This window comes from Schistosoma haematobium, chromosome 7, assembly GCF_000699445.3.
Source record: "Schistosoma haematobium chromosome 7, whole genome shotgun sequence".
In the NCBI taxonomy this organism is placed as follows: Eukaryota; Metazoa; Platyhelminthes; class Trematoda; order Strigeidida; family Schistosomatidae; genus Schistosoma; species Schistosoma haematobium.
Genome location: NC_067202.1, coordinates 3,448,229 through 3,475,022, shown reverse-complemented (window position 1 = coordinate 3,475,022; position 26,794 = coordinate 3,448,229). Strand labels below are relative to the sequence as shown.

Sequence of the window (26,794 nt, the reverse complement as noted above, 5' to 3'; positions counted from 1 at the left end):
GAATTTTAGAAAAGTAAACACGAATATTACCTAAATAAAATGACTGATTGATAGGATCGAATAATAAAAAAAAGAAACGATGAAATAACACAGAATGATCGATGATCATGGGAATCCTAATAAAGCTGAATTCATCGTTATCATTACAAATTCGGATAATTACGTTGAAATTGTTAATTGCAATGTGATATATTAGCTGATATCTTAAGTTTCTGTCCATATATATATGACTACTGATCATTTTGATATTAAAACTACTTAAAGTGAACGATGAAAATACTAACGTACTAGTTGATTCTTAGATCATTAGAATCATTCATGGTTTTAATTGATTTTGGTGGAACTACCATTGAAAACTTGAAAGTATTGAAGTGTCGTCCGATCATAACATGGGATTCCTCAACATAGTGGGTCCAAAAACTCGCATCTGGGAATCAAACCCAGAACCTATAATTTTGCACACAAACGTTTAACCTTTAAACCAATGAGTTGGCATTCACGCAGTGTTACTGTCTAACTTCAATCAGTCCATGACATTTAACATACTTCACCCATTACCAAAGGTTGATTAAATGTATTTATTAGATTTTACTAGTTATTGCTCCTCCATAAAACTTCAGTAAATGCATCTTGAAACTAGCCATTAGTAAGCCCACGATTATTATTAGTATAGTAGAATTTTCATAGGTTAGAACCATTAACAAACGAATTTCGAATGAAATCAGTAAGTAAAAAATATTGAAGGCATCACTTCAACATTAATTTCATTATAAAAAAGTATTAAAAAAAATACAACTATGCAATCATCAGGAAACCTGAAAGAAGATTCGGGAAGATATTATTCAAGAGTTGACACTTGACTAACCAAATTTAAAAAGAAGTTAAAGTGTGTTAACTTCTACTGTTTTCTAAAAACTTTAGTGTGGTCCTTCATTTAAACGTCAATTAGATCGGATGATGTTGTCCACGGGCACTTATGTGTCCCAATTAGTTTGTATAAATGTTATTGAAATACCTATGATTATTCATGACGGATCTCACTAAAGTCGTGAGCCCGACGTGATCAGCCCGTGCTGGTTTGGTGTTCCTAGTTGGTCGTTTCCATCGCCTCCTACTCAGAACGTGTCGGAGCTGATCTACCTGTTTATTTGGCAGCTGTCCTCAGGTACCTGGCGGATGAATTTCTCGAGTTAGCTGCCATTGCCGCTCGTGACAACAAGATGACCTGTATTATCCCTCGTCACCTACACCTGGTCATCTGCAATAACAAAGAGTTGAACAAACTTCTCAGTGGTGTAACTATCGCTTAGGGAGTTGGCACACACGCCTTCTCTACTGTGTATCCTTTTGTTTCGTTTCACTATTCCTTCTTCGATGCGATTCTCTGCTTGTCTATTCCGATCAATGAGTGTACAAAATATACATATTCAAACATCCCTTCTCGTATTTGACTTATTTAACTCCGTTATTCACTAACGCGATTTAAGTCGATGATTATATACGAGGATTGATGATATATACATATATTTCGATAGAAATCATTCATACGATCTAATTGGGGTCAGATATAGGGTCATAAAACAGAAACATGAACTGATCATAAATAATTTTGGATATTTGTCAACTTTTTGAGAATCTTCCAAACAATTAAAGCATCCTAGATGTGTGTCTATTTCTATTTAAGACTAGTTAACTAAATATATCTATATTCCAATGTTAATGCTCAATATTGAGAAAAGAACCTGTCAAACATTAACTTGTAACATTAAAAGACTATCCAGTGAGTTTAACCGTTATGATGTTTATCCTATTATTATTATCATCAATGGCTTTATTCAATATCATATTTTTGGTACAATGTAGAACTCTTAGCATTATGTATTCCAACAAGTTTCCGTTTCTTACTTCTTGGTCGATCCTGATGATAAACATTGAATGGTTGCGCCAGTTAGATATTAACAATTCAGGAACCGAAATCTGATTAATTTACATACTTTTCGATGTATATTGCCAGTAACCACGATGTCTCTGAATGAGCTCTTTTATAACTTGTAAAGCGAAGTGTAAACTTTTTACAAATACACCTAGATAGGTTATGAGACTAATAGGTATAATGATGTGTTGAAACACACAAGAAAACAGATAACTTGTTGAAATATCCAGGAATAGGTAGCTCAGGTATCCAAGTAGTCCGCCTTGATTATTAGTGAATCAGTATATAATTCAAATCTTCACTGAAAGTAACATGAAATTTCATTGAATTACCTTTCAAATCATCACTATTGTCATATTCATCTGCTTCTTCCTGTTGTATTTTGTTATCATTTTCATCAGTGGTGAATTTTTCTTTTCTTTTCATCTTTTCTTGTTGTTGTCGTTGTTTCAGCTTTTTAAATGCTCGACATCTAAACACATTATGTTCGAACAAAGAATAAGTGATGTGAACAGGGAAACAAGAAGCCCTGACAAATTACTAAAGCTATTTTTCGGGATGTTACTCCATTTTATTCAAAGCTTGTAAAACACTAACATTTATTTTTGTCCCTAATCTATTCTACAGAACATAAGCTTTCGTTTAATATATGATTCATTGCCATACCCTTTTCTGTTCCGAAGCTACTGTCATTTAAACATAATATTTTGCACCCTATTTTCTACTCTAATTCCCAGCTTTGGACATAATTGTTGTGGTCGAGTTAGTCACCTATTTATTCATGTACCTTTTTACACTAATCCGGAAATCAGGAAATCGGGAATAGATCGAGTAGTGTTTCAGTTGTCTTGTCTTCTCTCATTCGCGTGCTTGTCAGCCAATCAGGTGATAGAATAGTTGTCTTCTCTCTACCCCACTTCGAACTCACACATACTAGCGTCAAAGTTAATTCGCTCAGCTTATCGCACCAAGGTTTTAATCTGGATTAAGTAAGTATCCTCAGCACCAAAAGTGGGTAGACAGTTCAAGGACATAACAATAAGTGAATAGCAACCTCCGGGAATTATTTAGAACTATTATGAATATATTCTTATTGTATAAGTATTAAGTAACTAGATTATATAGTATATTCATATTCCTTTTATTTGACCTATTAGCTATTGCATTATGATTTACCATTGTTAATTTTTTCTTAATCTATTAGATACAGTCTCTCCTACCTATAACCACTTTTGGGTTGATCATGTATAATGATTATTTTGCATTTCATGATGTGATGTGGTTTGATCTGCTTGTACACAAACTAAGCATGTTTGAAACATATGACTCAAATAGAGGAGGCTGATACTTGTACTCTGGACTAAACGGGCTGGGATAGGCGAGAAGCTATTATATGCAGAGGGCCAATAAGGACTCAGAGTTGACTCAGGGATGCTAGTGCTTTTTGACATATTATTGGTTTAGCTCAGGGACGGCGTCATAGAAATCGATATTCTGATTGATGACTTTTGTCATGTGATATTTAGCAAGACCATAGTTCATAACAAAAAGTAAATTATTTTCTAAAATTTGAAAAAAATCTGTTGGCAACGTTTGGAATAATGGACAAGATACCCTGGGCCTAGGTTTTGCTGTTTTTGTTACTTGACATCAAAGAACACCTGTAATTTCGAATCTACATCAATCGCCTTCATAGTCTGAGCTGTTGCCATTGAGATATTCGACCGGCAGCTAACCTTTATCATAACTGAGATATTTTCTCGTATGACTTACTGACGAATACCAACTTGTATGAAATTCAGGTCAAGAAGTGTGTAATGTAGATTATCTCTAATCACGTAATAAAAAAACATGGTTCACAATGTCGGATGACTTTGACTGGTTGCCACAGTGCATCTTGATCAAAAGAATTCGATTAACACTAAATGATTGGACAAACATAACATAGTTCAGTACTCAGTGACCAATCAGTTGTAGTTTGTTGATAATACTTATAAAAACTGTTAACAGATCCAGTCATACAGCTTTGTTTGGTTGATTTCTCCATAAATTACTTCACTAACTGACAAAGCTTGTGAAATATCGTTAAATGACTCAAGTTGAATATGTAAAACACTGATTTCTGACTCTAAGATCTAAAAGGTAATGTCCTTAGTTAATGATGGTTGGATGAAATAAATGACTTCAGGATCTCAGTTTTGTAGGTCCCTCGTTTCTCAACGAATTAAGATTTGACTGTTTGGTTTCATAAAGAAAAGGGATTTTGTAGAGATTTTCCCACAGAACATTGACAAGCTAATTAATCTGTTACCGATTCTCAAATTATTTTTGTAAACCATCATCAAGTACATGAATGAATATGTTTCACTTACCTAAAGCATGGAAATGAACCTTCAACAGATAAATAGATAAAATGGCCATGTTTTCCACCAATACGAGCTCCTTGTCTATGCCGATACTCACAACATGCACTAATACGTGTATCCTGTGTACCATCAACATAAATAGTTAGTGAAAACGGAAAACCATATACTCGTTTCGAAATAATCTGGAATGTATCTGGATTAATTGTAGAGAAATCAAAATGTGAGAACAATAGTTCTGTATTATGTTATACTACTAATTAAATGATTTAAGTAGTATGAAACACTTAGATAATAACTACTGAGGCACCTACGTAGTAGTTTTCGCTTGTGACTATGTAATTTGGGATGTTTTTTTTATCCGTTTTCAGACTCGTCATGTTAACACACCTATAAAAACCACAGTCTTAATCTCAAGAGGGTTTGGATGCACACTTCCGTGGAGTAACAAGTTAGGATTTTTATTTTATTTTATTTTATTTTAGCACATAGATATTGGTACAAGGAGGCACCAAATACATATGAGCTACACAAATCAAATGAGATTTGTGTGAGGGCTGTGATACTGCCCGGGTGCCCAAATCGAAGTAGGTGGTTTTCTTAGGGGGTCACACACAGAGCCTTCGACCTGAAGGTATGATCCACAATGCAGTGGAGCATCGTAAGGAGATCCAGTCCTATGGTAGCCGATGGCCTACGATTGGTTCATGTGCCATTTGTTCCCTCACGATTCTGGAGCCGATGTACACCATTGGTTTGGAATCCGGTTAAAGCGCCGGACATTCGCTTTTCGTCCTCTCATTTTCGTAAACAACACCCGTGGTGCGAGAAGGCAGTGAGTAGGACATCCCTGCCCGAGGCTATATAGACGTGGCCATGTGAGAGCATTTTGAGAGGGAGAGCGGACTCTCTCTACTCTCGGCCGTACTAGGGCATTCGGGGGCCAAGTTAGGATGATGTAGATATTCAGTGTGTCACAACTTTCAATGATCCGCCTTATTTTGTTGTCAGTTCGAGATGAAAACTATCTCAGGGTTGAAAAAGTCCCTTACTTTCTCTATGAAATAAAGTTTGTATTAAGAGAACTAACAGCTTGTTGTATTCGAATAGATAAAGAATTGAATTATTCAGACTTCTAGCATTAAGAACTAGACAGTGCACTAGATAAATAGATTATGATATTCGATCCATGATATACTGAACAAAGTCATTTTTCCTTTCGATTAGGAACTATATATGGACCAGAATGAGAGTTTATTAACATACGATGCAAAGTAGTCAACAAGTGAAACAGATTGAAACAAATAGTAAATAAGATATTTAGTGTTACTGGTTATATCTATCATCGCTCTTTAAACAATCACAGTTTACATTCATCAGACACGTCATAGTGTTAAGATTCAAATGTTACCTAACTATTTCATCGCGAAAATATTTCAAATTAGTGTAACAAACTGAAGCTTATGATAGACGTTTCAAATGAACTTAATTATGTAACCAATATCTCCATTACATACATATATAGACCAACTCGTTGAAATCGAGACGAAACTTTTCAAGACAAATTCAACTTCTTTTAAAGCGAAGACAGTAATCACTTGTCAAATGGTTTAAATAAAGAATAATTCATCTACTTGGACTAATTACTTACAGGTAAGATGATCCAAATGCATGTCAAGTAATAAAATGTAGACATACAAGTTTATTTATTTGACACATAAACATTAGTACAAGGGGGCACCAAATTGATAAGTCGTGTAGGTTGAACGCTATATACGATTCCTAAGCTATTCCGATAACCCGCAGTCTAGAACTACACAGCGACTTGAACTCCAGAGAGAAGACACAAGAATGAGAGAAAGCACTTTATTCCAAGGTTCATCTTTGTACAGAAAATCATGGGTATTTATAGATTTTGGCGTCTGTTAAATCAACATCATTTTACAGCCAATCCGATAACAACACATTATGCTACCGACCAATAGTAGCACGCCACGTTGGAATTCTAGAACGTTCCATCACACTCTGATTGGCCAGGACTCTTCGGCTCCTTGTGGGCCTCTGGAGGCTCCGTTGAAGTTCTCCGGAAGCCGACCCAACACCTCCCCCGAATAAGATTTCTTGCTGGGATCCACTTGTAGTTTGATAACTGGATTGCGACGGCGTCCCATTATTCTTGTCGTCTTTCTTGTCCAAGACTTCTTTTCAGTGTTCCTGGGCGTTTGTGGCATTGGTGCGTCTAAGATTAATTCTAACGGGAAAGTCGGCCGGTTACTTCGAGTCTGCACTGTCCTTTTGTCCTTAAGGATTTGATTTGTATGACGTATACATGTCCCAAAAGCTCCTCGAACTTTGTACAGTATTCTTCCCAGTTTTTGCACCACTTCGCCCGGCTCCCATCGGTTCTTCCCGATGTATGATTTAATGTAGACTTTGTCGCCAATACTGAAGTTCCGGATACTTGGATCGTGACTACGCTCATCCACTAGTTTGGATGGCAACATGGCATCGAAGACTGTTCGAATACGCCTTCCAAACATGGCTTCCGCGGGAGATTTGCCGTCTTGAACATTTGGGTTTGGGGTGGATCTGTATGATGTTAAAAATTTTGTGATCACCTGCTCAGTCGTCCCTTCTCCTCCCCCTTTCAGTAATGCTCGTTTAAAAGTGTCCACAAAGCGCTCTGCTTGTCCGTTTGATTGTGGATGATAGGGTGGAGAACGAAGATGATTTATTCCGTTTGTTCTGCAGAAATGTTTAAACGATTCTGCGGCAAACTGAGAGCCGTTATCCGTCACTAAGGTCTCTGGCACTCCGAAACTGCTAAATAGGGTAGACAACTTGCGGATCGTTTCTGACGTTGTACAATTTGGCATGATGTATACTTCCGGCCATTTAGTGAATGCATCTACGATAATTAGAAACATTTTCCCTTGGATTGGACCGGCAAAATCTGCGTGAAGTCTTACCCAGGGTCCCGCGGGCATAGGCCAACACTGAGGCTCGCATTTCGAAGGATTTTTAGCGGCTTGGATACATGATGAACAGTTACGGCATTTATTCTCGATATCTGTGTCCATTGACGGCCAATAAGCATAGCTACGAGCCAAAGATTTCATTTTACTGATTCCAGGATGGCCACTGTGAAACTGCTTGAGAACCTTGTGACGTAATAACTTCGGAACAACAATGCGATCACCGAACATAATACAGGAGTCAACAACCATTAGAGAGTCCCGTCGACGAAAATATTGCAAAAGTTCTCCGTCGAGGCGATTGTTTGGCCATTTGGTCAAGAGATAGCTTTTAACTGAGCTCAGTATCTTATCACTTTCAGTTATCTTCTTGATAGTTTCAAAGGTTACTGGGAGTCCATTAACTGCGTCATCCAACACGCGATGAACTTCTTCCTCGGCTTTTATATTTGCTACAAGAGTCTCCTCCGGGGTTTTCGATTGGGAGCCTATTAATCTCGACAATGCGTCAGCTTGCCCGAAAGCAGTAGTAGACTGATACTTGATCTTGAAGTCGTAACCCAGAAGTGTGGTTGCCCATCGTTGGAGTCGGTTAGCTGTATGAACAGGAATTCCTTTCTTTGACCCAAAACTGCAAGTAGTGGCTTATGGTCTGTTATTAGGGTAAAATGTCGACCATATATCATCTTGTGGAACTTTTTCACTGCAAATATAAACGATAGGGCTTCTTTCTCGATTTGGCTATAGTTCCTTTCAGTCGTTGTCAAAGATCTGGCAGCGTGTGAGATAGCTTTTTCAGACCCATCAGGAAAAATATGAGAGATAACTGCGCCCACACCATAGTTAGAAGCATCTGAAGCGACGACTATCGGTAGAGAAGGATCATAATGTGTCAATAAGAGATCGGAAGTTAGGAGTTGCTTGATTTTCTCAAAAGATGCTTGGCAGTCTGCAGACCAATTCCATCTTGTGTTCTTTTGTAGTAGGTTGTTTAGTGGAGCACGTAGACGATGGAGATCGGGGAGAAAGGTACCGTAATGACTGACCAATCCCAAGAATGATCGTAGGGTTGTAACGTCCCTGGGTCTAGGCATTGTTTTCACTGCTTCAATGTTCTCTGGATCTAGTCGTCTTCCGTCTTTATCTATTATGAACCCAAGGTACCGTACTTGCTGCATATAGAAGTCACACTTTTCCGCTCGGAGGCGAAAACCATAATCAGCTATGCGTTCTAGTACCTAGTCCAGTTTCTTCTGCAGGTCCATTTTATCTACTGCCGTAATTATGATGTCGTCTAGGTAGGCTGCAGCTCCTGAAATACCTTGTAACATGGTATCCATAATTTGCTGGAAAATAGAGGGTGCTGTCTTTACCCCAAAAGGTAGTCGGTTATACCGGAACAGACCTTTGTGCGTGTTGATCGTTAAGAGATCTTTGCTTTCATCAGATACAGGGATTTGTAGGTATGCGTCTGATAAGTCCAATTTTGCAAAATATCTGCCACCGTTCAGCTTAGCGAAAAGATCTTCTGGTAAGGGTAACGGATACTGATGAGACTGTAGCGCTTCATTTAATCCCGTGGAGTAGTCTGCACATAAACGAACACTTCCATTCGACTTCTTGACCACCACTATTGGTGCAGCCCAATTCGAGAAGTTCACAGGCTCGATAACACCCATTTGCTGAAGTCGTTGTAATTCTTGTTCAACTATTGGAAGAGCAGCATAGGGTACAGGTCTTTTAGGTCGAAAAACGGGAGCAGCTTCAGGTTTTAGAGTTAACAGTGCTTTAGCTTTCGTACATTCTCCCAATCCTTCTCTAAACACGTTTTGATGTCTTTGTAGCATGGCGTTTTTCTGATTCCATTCTGGGGTGTTGTCTGTACTTACTCGTCTGCAGATACTGTTGATAGAATGATCTGCTAGTTTAAGTGTTTCTATAAGGTCCAACCCCATTAAGTCTAATGCTGGCTTCTTAGTAAGATACAATGTTGCATTTGTTGTTACCGTACCTTTAGAAACAATGCATGGCACTTCTCCAACAATATTCAACTTCCCTCCAGATGCACTGTGTGCCAGCTGTGTTGTTGGGAAAACTGTGGGTCTCCCAATGTTCTTCCACGTTTCTGGGCTGATTAAAGTAATATCAGAAGCTGTGTCCAGCTGAAGGCGGGTACGGTGTTTATTAATATTCAAGGTCACATACTTTCTTTGGTGGCAACTTCGTGCTCTGTTATGTGATACCAATATCTTGTTGGTTGGAGCACTATATCTGTATTTCGTTGAGTAAGATTTCACGGAACGTTTTCTATAGTCTCTTCTCCTGCAGAAGTTTTCTTTATGCCCCTTCCGATGACATTTGCTGCAACGATGTTCTTTATATGGGCAAAACCTCTTATAGTGCCAACCTCCACATGCCCAGCATGGAGATGATGGTTTGTCGCTGTTATTTTGGAAATTATGGGTACTGGAACCTTGAAAGACTTTTCTCTTGACTGCATTGACGTTACGGAAACAGTTACCGTTTTCTACCATTGAGGTATCATGCTTTAAGTTTACTAACCTTTGGCACTCAGTAGTCACTTCTTGCAGGGTCATGTTAGGGCAGTGTTCGAGTTTGCTTAGGATTCTGGTTCGGATATCGGCATCTTCGGGTGAACGCAGGCTGCAGATAAATACTAAGCATTTAAACTGATCTTCAGACATGGACGACAATTTAAATCTCTCACATTCTCGGTTCACAGTTCCTGCATGCTTCACCCAGTCATCTCCTGGTTCTTTCGTTAACTTTAAGCACTGGTAACGGATATTAAATAGAGATGATTGTTCTCCAAAGATTTGGGATAGGGTTTTGACTGTATCATCAAAACTAAAATCTCGTGGGTTCTTCGGAAGAATGAAGTTGCTATAGCGTTCATGTTCCATAGTCCCAAGTTTTCTAAGAAGTATTCTGACTTTTGAAGCATCATCCAGTTTGCAAAGATCAATATAAAACAAATCTTCATACTTCTTAAACCACGACTCGAAAGTTACACCTGCTACACCATCAAAATTAAATTCATGGATGGCGTTAATGACTGAATCAGTATGTGATACTTGAGATTCACTAGAAGCAGGGTTTTTCTCGGACAGGCAGAATTTCTGCATCAGGGTTTCCATGATTCTAATATGGGACTCTTCAAACCTCTTTTCTTGACGCACCATATAAGCTTCTAATTGCTCCAAGGAAATATTCATTGAAGTTTTCATCCCCGTCGCCACTGATAAGTCGTGTAGGTTGAACGCTATATACGATTCCTAAGCTATTCCGATAACCCGCAGTCTAGAACTACACAGCGACTTGAACTCCAGAGAGAAGACACAAGAATGAGAGAAAGCACTTTATTCCAAGGTTCATCTTTGTACAGAAAATCATGGGTATTTATAGATTTTGGCGTCTGTTAAATCAACATCATTTTACAGCCAATCCGATAACAACACATTATGCTACCGACCAATAGTAGCACGCCACGTTGGAATTCTAGAACGTTCCATCACACTCTGATTGGCCAGGACTCTTCGGCTCCTTGTGGGCCTCTGGAGGCTCCGTTGAAGTTCTCCGGAAGCCGACCCAACACAAATACACACCATAACAATGAGGTCAGTAGCAGTTATCATTGATTTGTGTGTGGGCTGTGATATTGTCCAGGTGCCCAGACCGAAACAGATGGTTTACTTAGGAGTTCACACCCGGAACCATCAACGTAAAAGTCTAGTCTACATGGCAGTGAAGCAACTTTAGGAAATGCAGTCTCATAGTAGCCTGTAATCAACAGTAGGTTCATAAGCCTTTTTTCCCTCAGGATCCTGGAGCTCATGTGTACCATCGGTTTGAAATCAGGGTTTTCATACTCCCCTAGGTGGACTCTCTGTGTCCATCACTCCGGTCAAAGCGCCGGACAATTTCATAAACAACACCTCCTTCGCTAAAAGGCAGTGAGTAGGACTTCCCTGGCAGTAGTTGTATACACATGATCATGTGAGATCATTTCGAGAGAGAAAGAAAGAGAGGGAAGGAGAGAGTGGGTTCTCTCCACCCTCTGCCGTAACAAGGCATTCGGGGGCATCCAAGTAATCTGACTCTTGTTAAGTCTTAGTCATCTGGATCGAAATTAAAACTTTATTCTTAAATCTAAACAGGTGACCTATTGAACCCCAAAATAGTAATATTTCAATATCAAAAAATAATTATTAAAGATTTTTTTGATAGGAATATTCCTTACTAATGAACCAATCACATTTAAAATAGTGCGTCCTGAATTTTTCCGCGAAATTCAAAATAACGTAAGGAATAACTGTTATATAAAACATAAGAATAATAAGTTATTCAGATGTTGAAAAAATTAAACAGAAATCGGGCGCCCAGTAAGGAGAAATCATTATATGTGAAAATTATATTTGGAATAATCTCAGCGATTGAAAGTTGAATAATTCCAACGTTTCGTTCAGCTAACTTGTCTGGACTTCTTCAGATGATTTTGATCTTGATTATTACTCTGAAGAAGTCCATACAAGTTAGCTGAACGAAACGTTGGAATTATTCAACTTTCAATCACTGAGATTATACCAAATATAATTTTCACATATAAGTAGTAAAGTATACTTTCATAAATTGTTATTCTTACCACCTGGTTGAAGTAGGCCTTTAAAAAGGGTATGTGTATTACCACCATTTGGTTGTTGAATTACTGTAATTAAACGTGACAATGATTGATTGGTATCATTATTATTATTCATAGAATTCTTTTCTTCTTTCTTATTCTTTTGTTGATCAATTATATGTTGTATTTTTGACTCTTCTGTACTTGATATACCAAGATACATAAATTTGACAATACATGAAGTCTAAGAGAAAAGTTGATTTCAAAACAAAAAAGTATAAAATTTTAATGTTCTGTAGAGTCATATTGACTTGAAACAGAATAAGAAAATAGATATTAATGTACCAATTATGACTCTGTGAAGAGAAATTGATTATCCGAAGGGGTTTTGTGGAGATCTTAGTAATTTTATAGTTGAATTCGTGAGTCAATTAAAGCTAGACCACTATGGAAAACCTGGAAGCATTGGACGGCCATTTCGTTCTAGTATGAAACTTCTAAGTGTCAGTGGGCATCCACGATTCTGCCCCGCGAGATTCGAACTCAGGACCTAGCAGTCTAGCGTGCGAAAGCTTAACCACTGGACTACAGAGCCGGCCGGCATCCAATGGTGTTAATGTCAGTGGTAGATGTGTCGCTCAATTTCGTGGATTGGTTGAAGTTAAACAATAACACCGTTGGATACCGGCCATTTCAGTTGTCTAGAGGTTAAGCATTCACGCGCGACGCTAAAGTCTCTAAGTTCGAATCTTGAGGAGCGGGATCGTGGATGTGCATTACTACTAAGGAGTCCCATCCTATGATGAAACAGTCGTTCAGTGCTTCCAGGTTTTCCAAGGTGGTCTAGATTCAATTAATTGATGAATTCAACTATAAAATTACTAAAATCTTCACAAAAACCCCTTCTGATATTAATAAAATATTTGTTTTATAATTTCTATTGCATGATAAAGTTCTACTCAGATACATCTGTTTTTACTTTCGTATCGTTTATGTATATCAATGCTTTCTATTCTGTTAATACCATAGTTACTGAGATAATTAACAATTAGCATACATAGATATATTGTGATATCCATGAATTAATATGTGCTTAGATGCATTTAACTCAGTTTAGTTAGACTGAAAAAATAAATAAATAGATGAAAATACCACTGTATTCCAGATTTTTGTTGTAATGTAAGCTGTTTGTAAGTACCCATCTCATATGCTCAACTCCGTCGGTATGAACAGGATGTTTCCTTCTAAAAGAGGTCATACTTTAACATTGGTTAAGAAACATAGACATTTCATTCCAAGACCTAATTTCCAATATATTAGTGTGTTTTTCAATCCTGGAAGTTGAGCTGTTCTACACTAAAATGCCCATAGCCAATAGTTGAAGATAACTCTAGACACATGAGATGTAGCCTTCAGTGAATATTACCCTTTTATAAGTAGCACTCATTAAATTAATGAACGGATCGATGTCCCAGCCGGTTAAATGTATAATATAAGTGTAGGGTTATGGATATTATTGAGTCCCATTGAAATCATGAACCGATTAATGTTAGACAACCATTAAAAACCTGGAAGTACTGGACGGTCGTTTCGTTCTAGTATGGGGTTTCTCAGTAATGCTCATCCTCGATCCTGCATTTCTAGTGAGAAGCCGTCACCAATAGAGTTCAACGTGTCAGATGTGAGACAGTTACCCACCACAGACAACGGAAGATGATCAAACAACATCGCAGATTGATTAAAATCAGACAATAACATTGTTGGGTCAGTGATCTAGAGGTTAAGTGTTCGTGCGAGAGACCATAGGTTTTGGGTTCGATTTCCGTGTGTGGGATATAATACATTACTTGGACTTCAATGTTACTTCAGTTGATATCATTAGTGAATGATGAAAATTACAATATTAATAATTTACTATTAGGTGCAAATACATGTGAGTCGACTAATAACGTTTATTTCTATAGTGACAGTGATAACACTTGCCATTATGTTAATCATTTTGATCAATAAGAATCGAGGTCGTTAGTTGCATCTTAATTCCATTAGATTTATAAGTGACCTATAAATCGAATGTATGTGCTAATCATTCAAAAGGAAATACATTTTCTAGGTCGATTATTTTATTTTTTGAAGTCTACTTGTGTCGTTGTTGAGATGTCTATTTGTCAATTAAAGGGTGAGAATATGTCCTAAGTAAGATGTTTTGTTTTTTCTCATATCTATGAAATATAATCTATGAAAGTAGACGATATTTTTGGGTCGTCAGGATTTGATCATAGATGACTTTGAAACATTTTCTGCGTATGATGACGATCTAATGAACAACATTAACATCGAACATAAAGATATCTAGCAAAGATGACAAATCGGTTGGTAAGATCGCAAACTGTCATCAACTGAGCGATGTTTTCTAACGTAGGAGTGGATTGGAGGGAAGCTCGGGGTCGTCAAATCAAAACATAGCATGATTTCATAAATTCATCCACTGTTGACATGAACTGTGTTGGTAGATGCAGACTACCAGGTTAGGGTCTGCCCAATTACTGTGACCAATAGTTCAAAAAGTTGAATAACATGACTCAGAATCAGTCACAGTGCTTTAGACTCATTTACTTGATCCTTCCTTCAATCATCAGTTCCAAACTTATCTTATACGTCTTATTCTGCGGATTTTTATCGAATTAAACTGTCCATAATTATTCTTTTCTGTTATTGCTTCTAAGTAAACTGGGATTCGCCCTCGTAATTTCTTTTCAATAAGCTGATGATAAAAACAATGGAAACTTTACTCAGTGTTATAGTCCATTGGAATCACAAGTCAATTTAAGTCAAACAAAAATTAAAAATCCATCATAAGACTCCTCAGCAGAGCCCATCCTCTACTCCGCAAGTTAAAATCACGACCTTCCGTATCGTGCGCGAACGCACAACATACATACCACTGAGCCGGGATCCAATGATGTTCTAGTAAGTGACCATGACCAGTGGAGTTCAACCATGTTGAATGTAAGGAAGATACCCATCGAAACCAATAGATGACCAAGCAACATCATGAGTTGATTAAAGTTGGACGTGTACACCGTTGGATTCCAGCTCATGTGTCTAAAAGGTTAAAAGCTTGAGCATGAGATCAGAGTTCGCGAGTTCGATCCCAAGTTGTAGATTCGAGGTTGAGCATTGTTGAGGTGTCCCATACTAGCACGAAGCGGCCATTCAGTGCCTCCAGGTTTCCAATAATGGTCTACCTTATATATGTTCGTAATTTCAATAAGATTCAACAATCTCTACAACCTCCTACTGTCAATATTATATGTTTAGTACAATATGGAATTGATGCAAATTTTGTTTTCCTGACTGATAAATCAATATGGTTTTCAAAAGTAATGATCATTTGATTAAACATTCAGATCAGTGTATACTAATCAATAATAATGACGACAATAAAAGTAATAATAACAATCGTACATATGCATTGTACTCCTTCGTTATAATAACAGTTGATAAATTGAGGCAGTAAACCAACTGGGAACAATTAAAGAGACTATATGCAAAGAAGATGAATGATGAATGTATCTGCACTATCACAATAAATCCTAAGCCGTTTAATATGATGTCTCCGAACTTTATTTATGATAAACGCGCTGACTATAACCAGGTAATATTCATCTACTATTAATGAGTCAGTTCAACAATCATGACCTCATAAACTGATATCACATCTAAGATGGTGGAGAAGATTAGTAGCTGAAGTGGATGATTTTGATGGAGTTTTGCTCTCTGACCAAACCATTCAGCTCAGAGAATAAAACTCCATCAAGATATCACATCTAGGTTTGGTTGATTTAGTATTTTTCCTAACATAGCCCTACACCGGTCAACAATGCTCGTCGAGATCTATGAAAGTAACACTGGATTATAACATACTGATTCATGATCGGATTTGAAATAGCATCTATTGATTAGCACCGGTTATTGAGTAATCAACAACTCATTAAAGTGCTACATTCAGTAAATATTGGTTGATTTACTAAGTTATTCGCTGTGGTTGCTGACAGTTGTCCGAGTTTGATACTAGTCTATACTCTTATATGCGTGTCCAACTAGCTATATGAGTGGAAAAACCAAGAGTGATTAGGAAACCGTATTGTCTAGGGGAATGAAATATGCATACAAACTCATTCATAGACATAGATATTTATCTTTTAAGTGTTTAAGTCAAATTTTCAATTAATAGCATTGAGTAATATTGTACGTAACAATCATTTTGATGTAAAATATTTTTTTAATAGTTTATATCAAGAACAGATTTTGGCCAGATCATCAATGAAAACCTGCTGCTTCATTCTATTGTGGGACTTCAGTTTACGATAATGCACAATCTCCATCTATTTCCTGGGTTGGATAACTATTCAACACCCGATATGAATGAATATCACTGATCACAGATTCTCATTCAGACTCCAAGAATCGTAACTTGAAGCTAGTCACTATTGAGCCAATGGAGTCTAACCATGTTGTATGTGGGACAGTTATCCGCCACATGGAATGAATGAAGGATGCACAATACTGTGAATTGATTGAGGTTACACATTAACACCGTTAGATCCCAGATCAGGAGTCTAGAGTTCAAGTGTTTGAATGAGAAACTAAAGATCCTGGGTTCAAGTCCCAGATGAGGCGTCACGGATACGCACTGTTGAGGAGTCCCGTAGTAAGATGAAACGAACATCTAATACTTCTATACTTTCAATGGTAGTCTACCGAAAATTAGTTCGTCATTTAAACTATGAAAATTCTACAATCTTCATATATCCCCCCTATACTACACTATATATATATGCTAATCTTGAAACTTTTCAAAACTTAAACAGTGCGAGACAATAATTGATAGTAAATTTTAAGGTCGTTGAAAGGTTGAAAAAGTACTCAGAATATATAAGTACAGATTGTATAAATTTATGGTTATATACAAATATTAGAAAGCTATTATAATAGCTATTCATTATATTATTTTAATATAGTGACCATTCGTTTCATTTATATTGAGCAACGAATTTCAATAATGACTAAATTGTCTCCTCAACAAAAGATGGTACATTGTTGTAGGTAGTGAATAGTACGATATACAAATCAAATCAATCTTTACAAAACTATATTAACCTGACCGCTGCTGCTATCTTGATGTGGTAGTCAGGTTTACCTATCGTAATGAATAAATCAAACTATACTGGATGAAACAATCGTCCTACCATTCCAAGTAGTTCGGTTGGAAAGCTGTAAGACTAAAAGCAACAAACCCAAGGTTCGAGGGTGAAGTCGTACTTCTGCTGTACAAAGTTGTGATGGAAGTAAGGTGTTTCATTCAGACAACCAGCATAACAGCGATGCTGCCTTCCCACAAAGAGGGGTGGGGTTAGAGAAGATCGACCCTAAAAATGCACACCTCACCTTATCCCATGGATTTCCGTCTCCGGCGATAAGGTCTCAACAAGTACGGAGCTAAAACGAAAATTACTCACAAATAGATCGTGTGTGACCTACCTCAAACAGTTGTCCCTTAGGCACTGCGGTTACACTCTCAGGTCACTAAGACCAACTCTAACGTGATTTCCTCCCCAGGTGGCTCTAGAAGAACCCTTCCATGGTGTAGGCAACTGGCAGGTGATAACCGCCCTCATATCTCTAACAGCATTCAAAATCGTTGTATTAATCTGCTTGCTAGTTCCTGAAATTTTAGTGGGAAGTTGTGACAGGTGGAATTCAGATATGTCTGAAGTGGAACAACTGTATTAGATGATCATCGGCCGATATAACAAATTGAATGAAGTTGGAACTACACCATTAGACATCTTTCTAGAGGATCTAATGGTTAAACATTCACCATGAGGTTAGGAGATCCTAAGTTAATCTACTGGTAAGTTAGTGGATGCAAACGTTTGAAAAGTTTCTTAGTAGTAGAAGCTGTCCAAAGCTAACTGATTTTCAACGGCACCACATTTAACATCAAATATGCAATGAATATAACAAATGAATAATATATTTCCTAACAGTCATCGATTCGTCCACTTTGATCAGTATCTTAGCGTTTCTTTTCTCTCTCTCTCTTCCTAATCCTGACATGGAATACAACAACCTCAGCTAACTAAACGGCAATATTGAGGAGATCCGCTTAGGATGTAAACATTAGTCCTTAACATAACAACAGGAAAATACAAACCTGTATAAATCAAATTTCATCGTCTAAGATTATTCTTAGTTAGGAAATCATGATATTTCATCTAACTGTTAGGTATTCTAATTAAGAATAAACATAATTAATCTAAGCCATTTAGAGGCTAGTTAAATCATAATTAACCGAAATCATACTATTGAACGAAAAATACATAAACGACTTATTTTGATGCGGTTGGAAGCGATCGATAAGAAGACATCAAAGTACATTTCGTGCTAGTTGATTCATTCCACTATGCCTTATTTGTGATTAGATTACCGGAGGTAAGATAAGATATACACACGAAGTATACTCATGATATAAATGAAATTGGTGTTATTGAATATCAAGTTTTTAGACAAGTTGGTCATGATAGCATAATGAAGAAACCCTACGATCTTTTCACTGTTTATTATCATATAAGTATTTTGACTAAGAAGTGTGTACAATGTAATTTCTATCAAAAGTCAGTCATAAACAAACTAGAACCTGGAATGTATTTGCATTGATTCAAGTTGCTATATCGAGTCACCACAACAAAAGGAAATTATCAAGATAAGCGTTGGTGTAGTAGAAGTATTAATAGTATCAGTGATAGTAGAAAAGATTAGGTAGAGACTTTCTGTGAACATGTCGCCGTTTGCTTATGACGATATATAGATATACAGATGATATAGATCAATTGAACGTTGACATCGTTGAATGCCAAGCTAGTAGTCTAGAGGTTGCACATTGACGAATGCCAACGGGGATCCACTCTAATAGTGCTTGTTGTGCCCTCATACTTAGTGCTATGCCTACACCTGCCAGTTCACGGTAACTAGCCATTGGGTCGCCAGATACACGGAGGGTGTATCTCGTTGGCTCTTCGTTTTATCAAGGTGAGGTCAAGTGAATGACCATACGAGGATCCTGTATGCGTGTTTCAAAAACACAACATACACCAACCACGTGTTGCGTATGCCTAAACACCGATTACCACGACGCTCAGTGCCAACTAGTGTAGGGGATGGTTGGAAGAAAGTTAGGGGCGGTCAAACCAAAACGTGATATCAGTCCTTGAAGTCACTAACTTCTGTTCTGAGCCATGTTGGTTGGGGTCCGCGTGACTATCATAACCAATAGTTGGAGACTCTGGATGACATGGCTCAGAATCGATCACAGTGGTGTCGGGGTCGCTTCATATCTTTCTTTCTACCAACTAATTCTTTCTTCCTGTACTATGTCCTTATATGCATTCTTTATTTTATATGTTACCACTACTCAATTAACCACTTCTATGAATCCGGTGTCCATCTTGTTGTGTTAATGAGGTATGGCAACTTGAACCTATGCACACATGTGTCTGGTCCTATGTTGTAGCTGACTGACTGATGCACACAGATGAGGGGTCCCATACTAGGATGAGACGGCCAACCAGTGCTTCTAGTTTTTCAATGATACTCTAACTTAGATCAGTTCATGATTTCAAGTCAAATAATCCATTGAGGTTTCAGATATAATAAATATTTTAACTGAACAACATCAACAATTGTTAATGAGCAGAATTCATAGATCATTTATAATAACCAATATAAAAGTTATATGTACATACTTGTTTTACTTCAGTCTGAGAAGGCAGTCTATACTGATTCAATGTTTTCCTTGCTTCTCTAACCTCTTTATTATTATTTCGACAAATATTATAATCATCCACTTGTTCAGAAGCATTATGAGCATTATTCTCATGATGGAAATCATCAATTGTTTTTGTATGTTGATCTCCTTGAATATCTCTATCCTTTGACTTGTTATGATTATTATTATTATGATGTTTAGAATGTTTAGCAAAAGTTCTCAATTGTTTATTGTTTATTTTGGTATTTGAAGAATTGGATGACCTACGAAATGGAGACTTTGATTGTCGATAATAAGAATAATATTCTGATGAATAAGGCGTTAATGATGACGTAATGATTTGATAATGAAATTGTTTATTCTTTTGAGAATGTTTTCTTTTTGTTGATTTTTTCTTGTTTATCTTTTGTTGATTATTTTGATTAGTCTGAAAATAATATAAAAATGTAAATAGTAGTTGGTTATTTTATTTATTTATTTACTTACTTACGCCTATTACTCCTCGTGGAAGAGCATAGGCCGCCCACCAGCATTCTCCATACAACCCTGTCCCAAGCAATCCTTTCCAGCTCTTTCCAGTTGTTATTCATCCTTTTCATATTTGCTTCTATTTCCCGACGCAATGTGTTTTTTGGCCTTCCTCTTTTCCGCTTCCCTTCAGGATTCCAAGTCAGCGTTTGTAGTGTTGTACAAAAGTCTTCAAGGATGTATACTAATGTTCATTGAAGCCTTGGCTATACGGAAACTAAAAACCCATTTATGTGTTCAAAATTAACCTACCCTGGTAATACTGATTTGTTCTCCAGAGTGGTTATCACAATGCTTTTGTGTACTATATTTTTTTCTTTGTTACGGCTTACCTTTAACTAGCCTAGTTGACCTTTTAATTTTCATAGAATAATGTCCTAACAAGTATATTATGTGTGGTCAGATTGTTCCGAATGTATTGCATATAACTCTGATTAACTTCGTCTTCTCATTACATTATCGAAATTAATTAGTTGTGGAAATAAGGATAGTGAATAGTAGTGGAATCCAGGACGCGCGTTTCGTCCCATTCGGAACTGAGTTGATGTTCGCTCTGAGACTCAGACTCAGTACGATTCGTTTCAAACGCCGTCTCATTATCCACTTAGCTACTGAATCCTGATAGCCACTTGCTTGTGGAATGGAATGAGATGCCGGTACATCCAGCTGGCAAGTCCCAAATAGGATAAAACGCGCGTTTTGGATTCCACTGCAAGCCACTATCCATCTTTGCTTAAAAATGATAGTGTTAAAGGTATTGAACGCTTAATGTTGTCCTTTTCCATTGAATATAATAGGAAAACTGACACTATACTTTAATCTTAACCCTAAACTACCAATCTTGAAACAAACTTTAACCTGGTGATACTACATTTTATGTTTGATGAGCTAAACAGATTCTTGTATTTTTGAGTAAAATTCATTTTTACATTATATCTGATATCATTTCGTGGTGGAAACCCCTGCCCTAAACTTTTAATCCTGATCCTAAATACCTAACCTTAAGTAGAAACAATGTAGGGACTTAAAAATCCATTTGAGTCCTTTTTAAGGGTTCAGGAATATGGACAATCTATATCCATAAGGATGAGTTTATATGTTATTGTCTTTTTGATTTACAGGCATAGTAACCTATAGAAGAAAGCAATAGATTTATCGATTAGGTAAAATCCGTTCACATTTGCAATATTATTGTTCTCTTTTTCACGAACTATCCATTTATATAAGCTGCTTTCTGATTGGCTAAAAACTGGTTGGAAATTTGTCGCGGTTGTTTCAATCTCATTTCCACAGTATAATCATTGTTTTACAGTTAGGTCAGATAACTACTATAAAAAGGGGATAAATTTCTATATCGTACGTATTGAATTACATAATTTAGTCTCAATCATAATTACCGTATTATCTGGGTAGTGTGTTTCTAAAAATTCTGATTTCTCTATTGATCTTGGACTGTTGATTACTAACTTAGATAGTATCGCTTCTTCTGAACGTTGTTGACGTTCTTCCTATAAAAAATATAAGTAAATTAGACGAAGTTCAGTAGAAATAAGAGTATTTTACATTAGATTGAAGAAATATATATTTATTATACGGGGATTTATGGAGCTTGTAGAATTTTCATGTTTTAAATCATGAATTAATTTCAATTACACTAGCATTTGAAACCTGGAAGCATTGAATAACCGTTTTGTTTTAGTATGGGATTCCCTAACAGTGTTCATCCATGACACTGCACCCAGGACTCGAACCTAGAATCATGCAAAAACGCTGAACTCTCAGATCACTGATCTGGAACCCAATGGTTTCAATGTTTAACCTCAATCAGTTCACAGTCTTGCGTAACTTTTCATCCATTCCCTGGGGTGAAAATCCATCTTACACTCGGCATGGATCAATTGTCTAGAGGTTAAGCGTTCTCGTGAGAGGCCGAAAATCCCGAGTTTAATTCCTGTGCACTGTTGAGAAGTCCCACCTAAGGACTGAACGGTCGTCTAGTGCTCCTATACTTTCGATGTTAGTCTAGCTAAGATCAGTTCGAGATTAAAACTGTAAAATTATAAATATTTGTCTACGAAAAATCAACTCGTATGAAGATTTGTATCATGTTCTAAGATTTTATATATAATTAGTACACTTAGACCAATATATACACATGTAACTACATCATGACTACGAAGGAACCAAAGTTATGTTTGTCTAGTTCGTTTATTATTGATTGGTTTCTATAGACCAATCTTCAGTGTAGCTATTAATTTAAGCGACTCGACAGCGTGTGTACTATGTTTTAAGCTTACATGATGGTTTTAATCAATCGGTGGGACCATCCAGACCTAGATTTCGTGCTAGTTCGAACTTGTCAACAAGTTGTATTTGAAAATCTTGAGATGGATTTTACAGCAAAATCCAAGACCTGCTATTTTAAATTTGATTGGTTCGTTCATAAATTACAGTCTCACCGGCACAGTTGAACTTGACTAGTTGCTTGATTTGATTTTGAATGAGATCGTGGATACGTACTGGGAGGGAGTCTCATAATAGGACAAAATAGTTGTCTAGTGATTGTCTAAATAAGATCAGTCAGTAATGTAGACTATGAGATTCAAAAATCTTAATAAACCCTCTACAATAACACCCATATTTATTGCACAATATTTGTAATTTTCATTCTAAAACAATCAACAAAGCTATCTAACACATTCCTTGTAAAAATGAAATTTACATGACAGTATTTTAGAAGGTATCTTCATAATCTTTCTAGAAATACCAGCCTTTCTAATTTATAAATTGATCAACTCTTGATGGCATGTTCATTAAGTCCTACCTCGGAAAGAATCGATGGGAATTGGGAGAAATCATACAAAGATTAGGAAGAGTTTTGTACAGAGTTTGAGGGACGTTTGGCACATATATCAGACACACAATTTTATTTATTTATTTGAACACATAAATATTGGTGCAAGGAGGCACCGTATACACAAATCTGACTAGATTTGTGTGAGGGCTGGGATACTGCTCGGGTGCCCATACCGAAACAGGTGGTTTTATTAGGAAGCCACGACCAGAGCCTTCGACCTAAATTTCTAAACCATAAGGCAGTGGGGAAACGTAAGTAGATGCAGTCCTATGGTGGCCGTTGACCAACAATTGGTTCATACGCCATTTGTTTCTTCAGGATACTGGAGAACATGTGCACAATTAGTTTGGAATCAGGGTTTTCCAACTCCCCTGGATAGACTATCCGTGTCCACGAACCCGTTTAAAGCACCGGACATTCTCTTTTCGTCCTCTCAATTTCGTGAACACCCGTGGCGTAAGAATGCAACGAGTAGGACTTCCCTGACAGTGGTTACATGCACGGGCCATTTGAGAGCATTTGAAGAGGTAGATCTAACTCTCCTCCACTCTCGGCAGACACACAAACCAAATCCTTAAAGATAAACGAATGATTCACACTCAAGATATTCAGCTGAATCCTTCACTTCAATTAATTTCAGATGTATCAACGACACAGACGCCCAAGAATATTGAAAGGAAGACTTGGATAAGAAAGACAACGAACAAAATAGAAGATCTAGATACATTAATTTTTAGTAAAATGATAACACACATTTCATTTTGTAATTTATAAATGATCAACACTTGATCTATTTACAATCTTCTCTTTCAAATAAAATATATAATATATTTGATATAATGCTTGTGATTTAAGAAATATTACTTATAATTTAATAAGAATGAACTCATGCAGAGATGCACCTAATACAAACGTAAACAAATACAAGGTTTATCTCATTCTCTCTCTCTCGTTTCTTCTTTTTATTTCGAGAGAGAAAAAAAATTTATCTCAGGATAAAATGCTGATGATAAATCTCAGCTTAGAAATTCTCATTAAAACAATTTTATAGCTGAATTCATGAGTTGATTGAAGTTAGACCACCATGGAAAACCTGGGAACATTGGCAGGCCGTTTCGTTTTAGTATATGACTCTTCAGCAGTGCACATCCACGATCCTGCCTCTCGAGATTCGAACCCAGGACCTATCAGTCTCGTGAGCGAAAAGCTCAACCCCTAGACCATTAAGCCAGCCGGCATCCAACGATGTTAATGTCTAACTTCAACCAGTTCACGAAATTGAGCCACCGTCCATCATTGTCTTCAGTGAGTTACTATCTCACAACAAACCCGATTGAACTCCACTGGTCACGGCTTCAGTTGTTAACGTTTAATAGACTTTTTTTCTACAGTGTATAGTATAGAATGATTGTTTGGAATTATTGAGTAATCAGTAGTATCATCTACCAGTAAATGTCTATTTCAATAAAGTAAGATTGGTACCAGAGAGAAGAGTGAATAGAAGTGAATATTCAATGTATTTTGTTCAAATTATGTTCCCAATTAGAAGATATAAGTGAGAGATTGTGATAGCGAAACACAACGCCTTATATTTTGTCACAGAGAGTATTGTTTGAAAATGATTATCATTATTAATCAATCTAAATATACCGGCCTCATAAGAAACCAGTCGCAGTAGAACAGAGTAAAGGTAACGCCTTAGACTATGACGATGCATAACACAAGGTCGAATCCTACATAACGCATCAGTTTCTTCAAAACTGCAAGGACTTGTTGCTGAAGAGTGACCACGAAAACAAAATTTATTTCGGTGGTTTCCTGATTAATAATTCTTCGTTTCTACCATTTTTGAACTATTGTGACAAGAGGTCATCTGATTTTCGATATTGTTACACACTTTTTCTACACAAGAGCTCAACCTGCTACTTGAGTCAGAAGACCAAGAGTGAACAGGAAAATGTATTTGTTAATCAAATACAATATATGCACAAACTCATCCGTTAACATAAGTGTGTCCTTAGTTTAATTCAGCCAAATTTTTAATTACTGGCGTATATCTGTCTTCCTCGGAAGATAAAGCCAAATATTGACCAATAGGATGGCCTCATCAGAGACTCTCATCTATCATTTGACCTTGAGCTGATGTCTGGGTGGTCCAACCTATTAGGAACCTATAGAAAATCATGTGATTGGAAAGAACTAGTTGACACTACTTTGAGGCTACTCAGTACTGAGCTCCTTTACATCCTGACAAAATTTTGTCTAGATCACTTTGTTTTTTCAGTTAGAATGATACTATTAAGTATATATATATAAGATGAACGTTTAATTAGGTTGACTAGGCTTATACTGCCACTCACATATACATCTGTTCACTATATATTCATAGTTTATCAGTTAAATTGAGTACATCATTTATATTCTCTCGGTTTATTCTACATTTAGTCTTTTTATACCACCGCTGTACAATGGGATTAACTGAAGTATTGAACACGAAATCAAGTAAGGAATTACATTTAAATGGAGTTAACTCGGGGTTTTAAAGTGTCTTTATTATTTTAAGAAATATTGCTTATATCACGTATTACCAAGAGCAGTTTAGTTAGATTGAAGATATAAAAAGCACACCCTTATATAAGTCCAAAATGTGTTTCTGATTTTTTTTAGACGTGAAATACCTATGATCACTAACAGATGTATTAATCTAAACGAAGTTGTCCAAACCTTGGTAACGAATGAAAATATTCATAGAACTTTCCAAGTATCTATTAACGTTTAACAATTACACTCATATATATCCTGTATTAAAGAGGATCTTTAAGGTGTTTTATATGCTCAATCAATATCCTCTTGTTAATTCAATAAGACCTTTTATAATGAACGTAGGAAGTAAAGAAATGTGCTTTAGTCCAAGTTCCCAAATACAAAATCAGTACGATGAGATGAAATTTACAGGAAGAATAGGAAACAAGTTGAAAACCTCGTTGAAAAATCCTAATCATAAAAAGTAATCTAAATCATTTGAACTCTGCACTGGGAGTTATGATGCTTGATGGTGAGAGCCGAGATTCTTCGTGAGCCACAAGGCCAATGTTTTTTTGGCAGCCAGAGTAACATTTAATTTCAGTGAGCGAAACGTCCACATAATGTAAGACCGAGAGGATCATTCGAATAGCCGAAGAAGTGAGAGTTACAAAAGAACCACACTACTAAGCCTCATTATGCAAAGTTCTCAACTGAGTGTTGCGAAACCAAATGAAATAATAACTGGACGCCTCAGTTCATGATCAACAAGCTGGCTTCCTAAGAATTAGCCTTGTGCTAACCAAATTACAGCACTACGGATCACTGCTGAACAATTAGTTGGATAGGATTTATAGCTATGCATTGCTTTTTTCCCCTAGTTAGTGCTCTATGCCTTAAGAGGAGTAGCAGGCGTAAGTAACCAAGTATATAAGTCTGTTTTTAACCGCAATATGTCGAACAATACAAACATCTTATGAAAGCAAGAAACCAAACATTACTTCTTTGTAATATTTATATTTGATTGGTGTGGAGAAATGTTATGAGTCTATTCTTTAGTAAAAATAGTACAAAAAAACACGAGCAATATTTTTACAAGCTTTTTATCTGTATGCACTCATCGCATTTTCAATGTTCACAATACTACT

The 26,794-nt window shown here is 36.8% G+C and overlaps 1 protein-coding gene across 1 annotated transcript in view; it reads right to left on the bottom strand.

The window, feature by feature from the left end:
• The window catches only part of MS3_00009445 (uncharacterized protein), a 61,490-nt gene that overhangs the window by 31,881 nt on the left and 2,815 nt on the right, over positions 1 to 26,794 (bottom strand). The window contains exons 4-10 of the mRNA XM_051217815.1: positions 21,639 to 21,774; positions 20,519 to 21,594; positions 20,225 to 20,483; positions 19,716 to 20,165; positions 11,935 to 12,154; positions 4,306 to 4,492; positions 2,266 to 2,405 (exon numbers count right to left, since the gene is read on the bottom strand). Of these exons, the coding sequence (XP_051064239.1) occupies positions 2,266 to 2,405; positions 4,306 to 4,492; positions 11,935 to 12,133 (526 nt within the window). The 5' untranslated portion in view covers positions 12,134 to 12,154; positions 19,716 to 20,165; positions 20,225 to 20,483; positions 20,519 to 21,594; positions 21,639 to 21,774. The remainder of the gene's footprint in view (positions 1 to 2,265; positions 2,406 to 4,305; positions 4,493 to 11,934; positions 12,155 to 19,715; positions 20,166 to 20,224; positions 20,484 to 20,518; positions 21,595 to 21,638; positions 21,775 to 26,794) is intronic.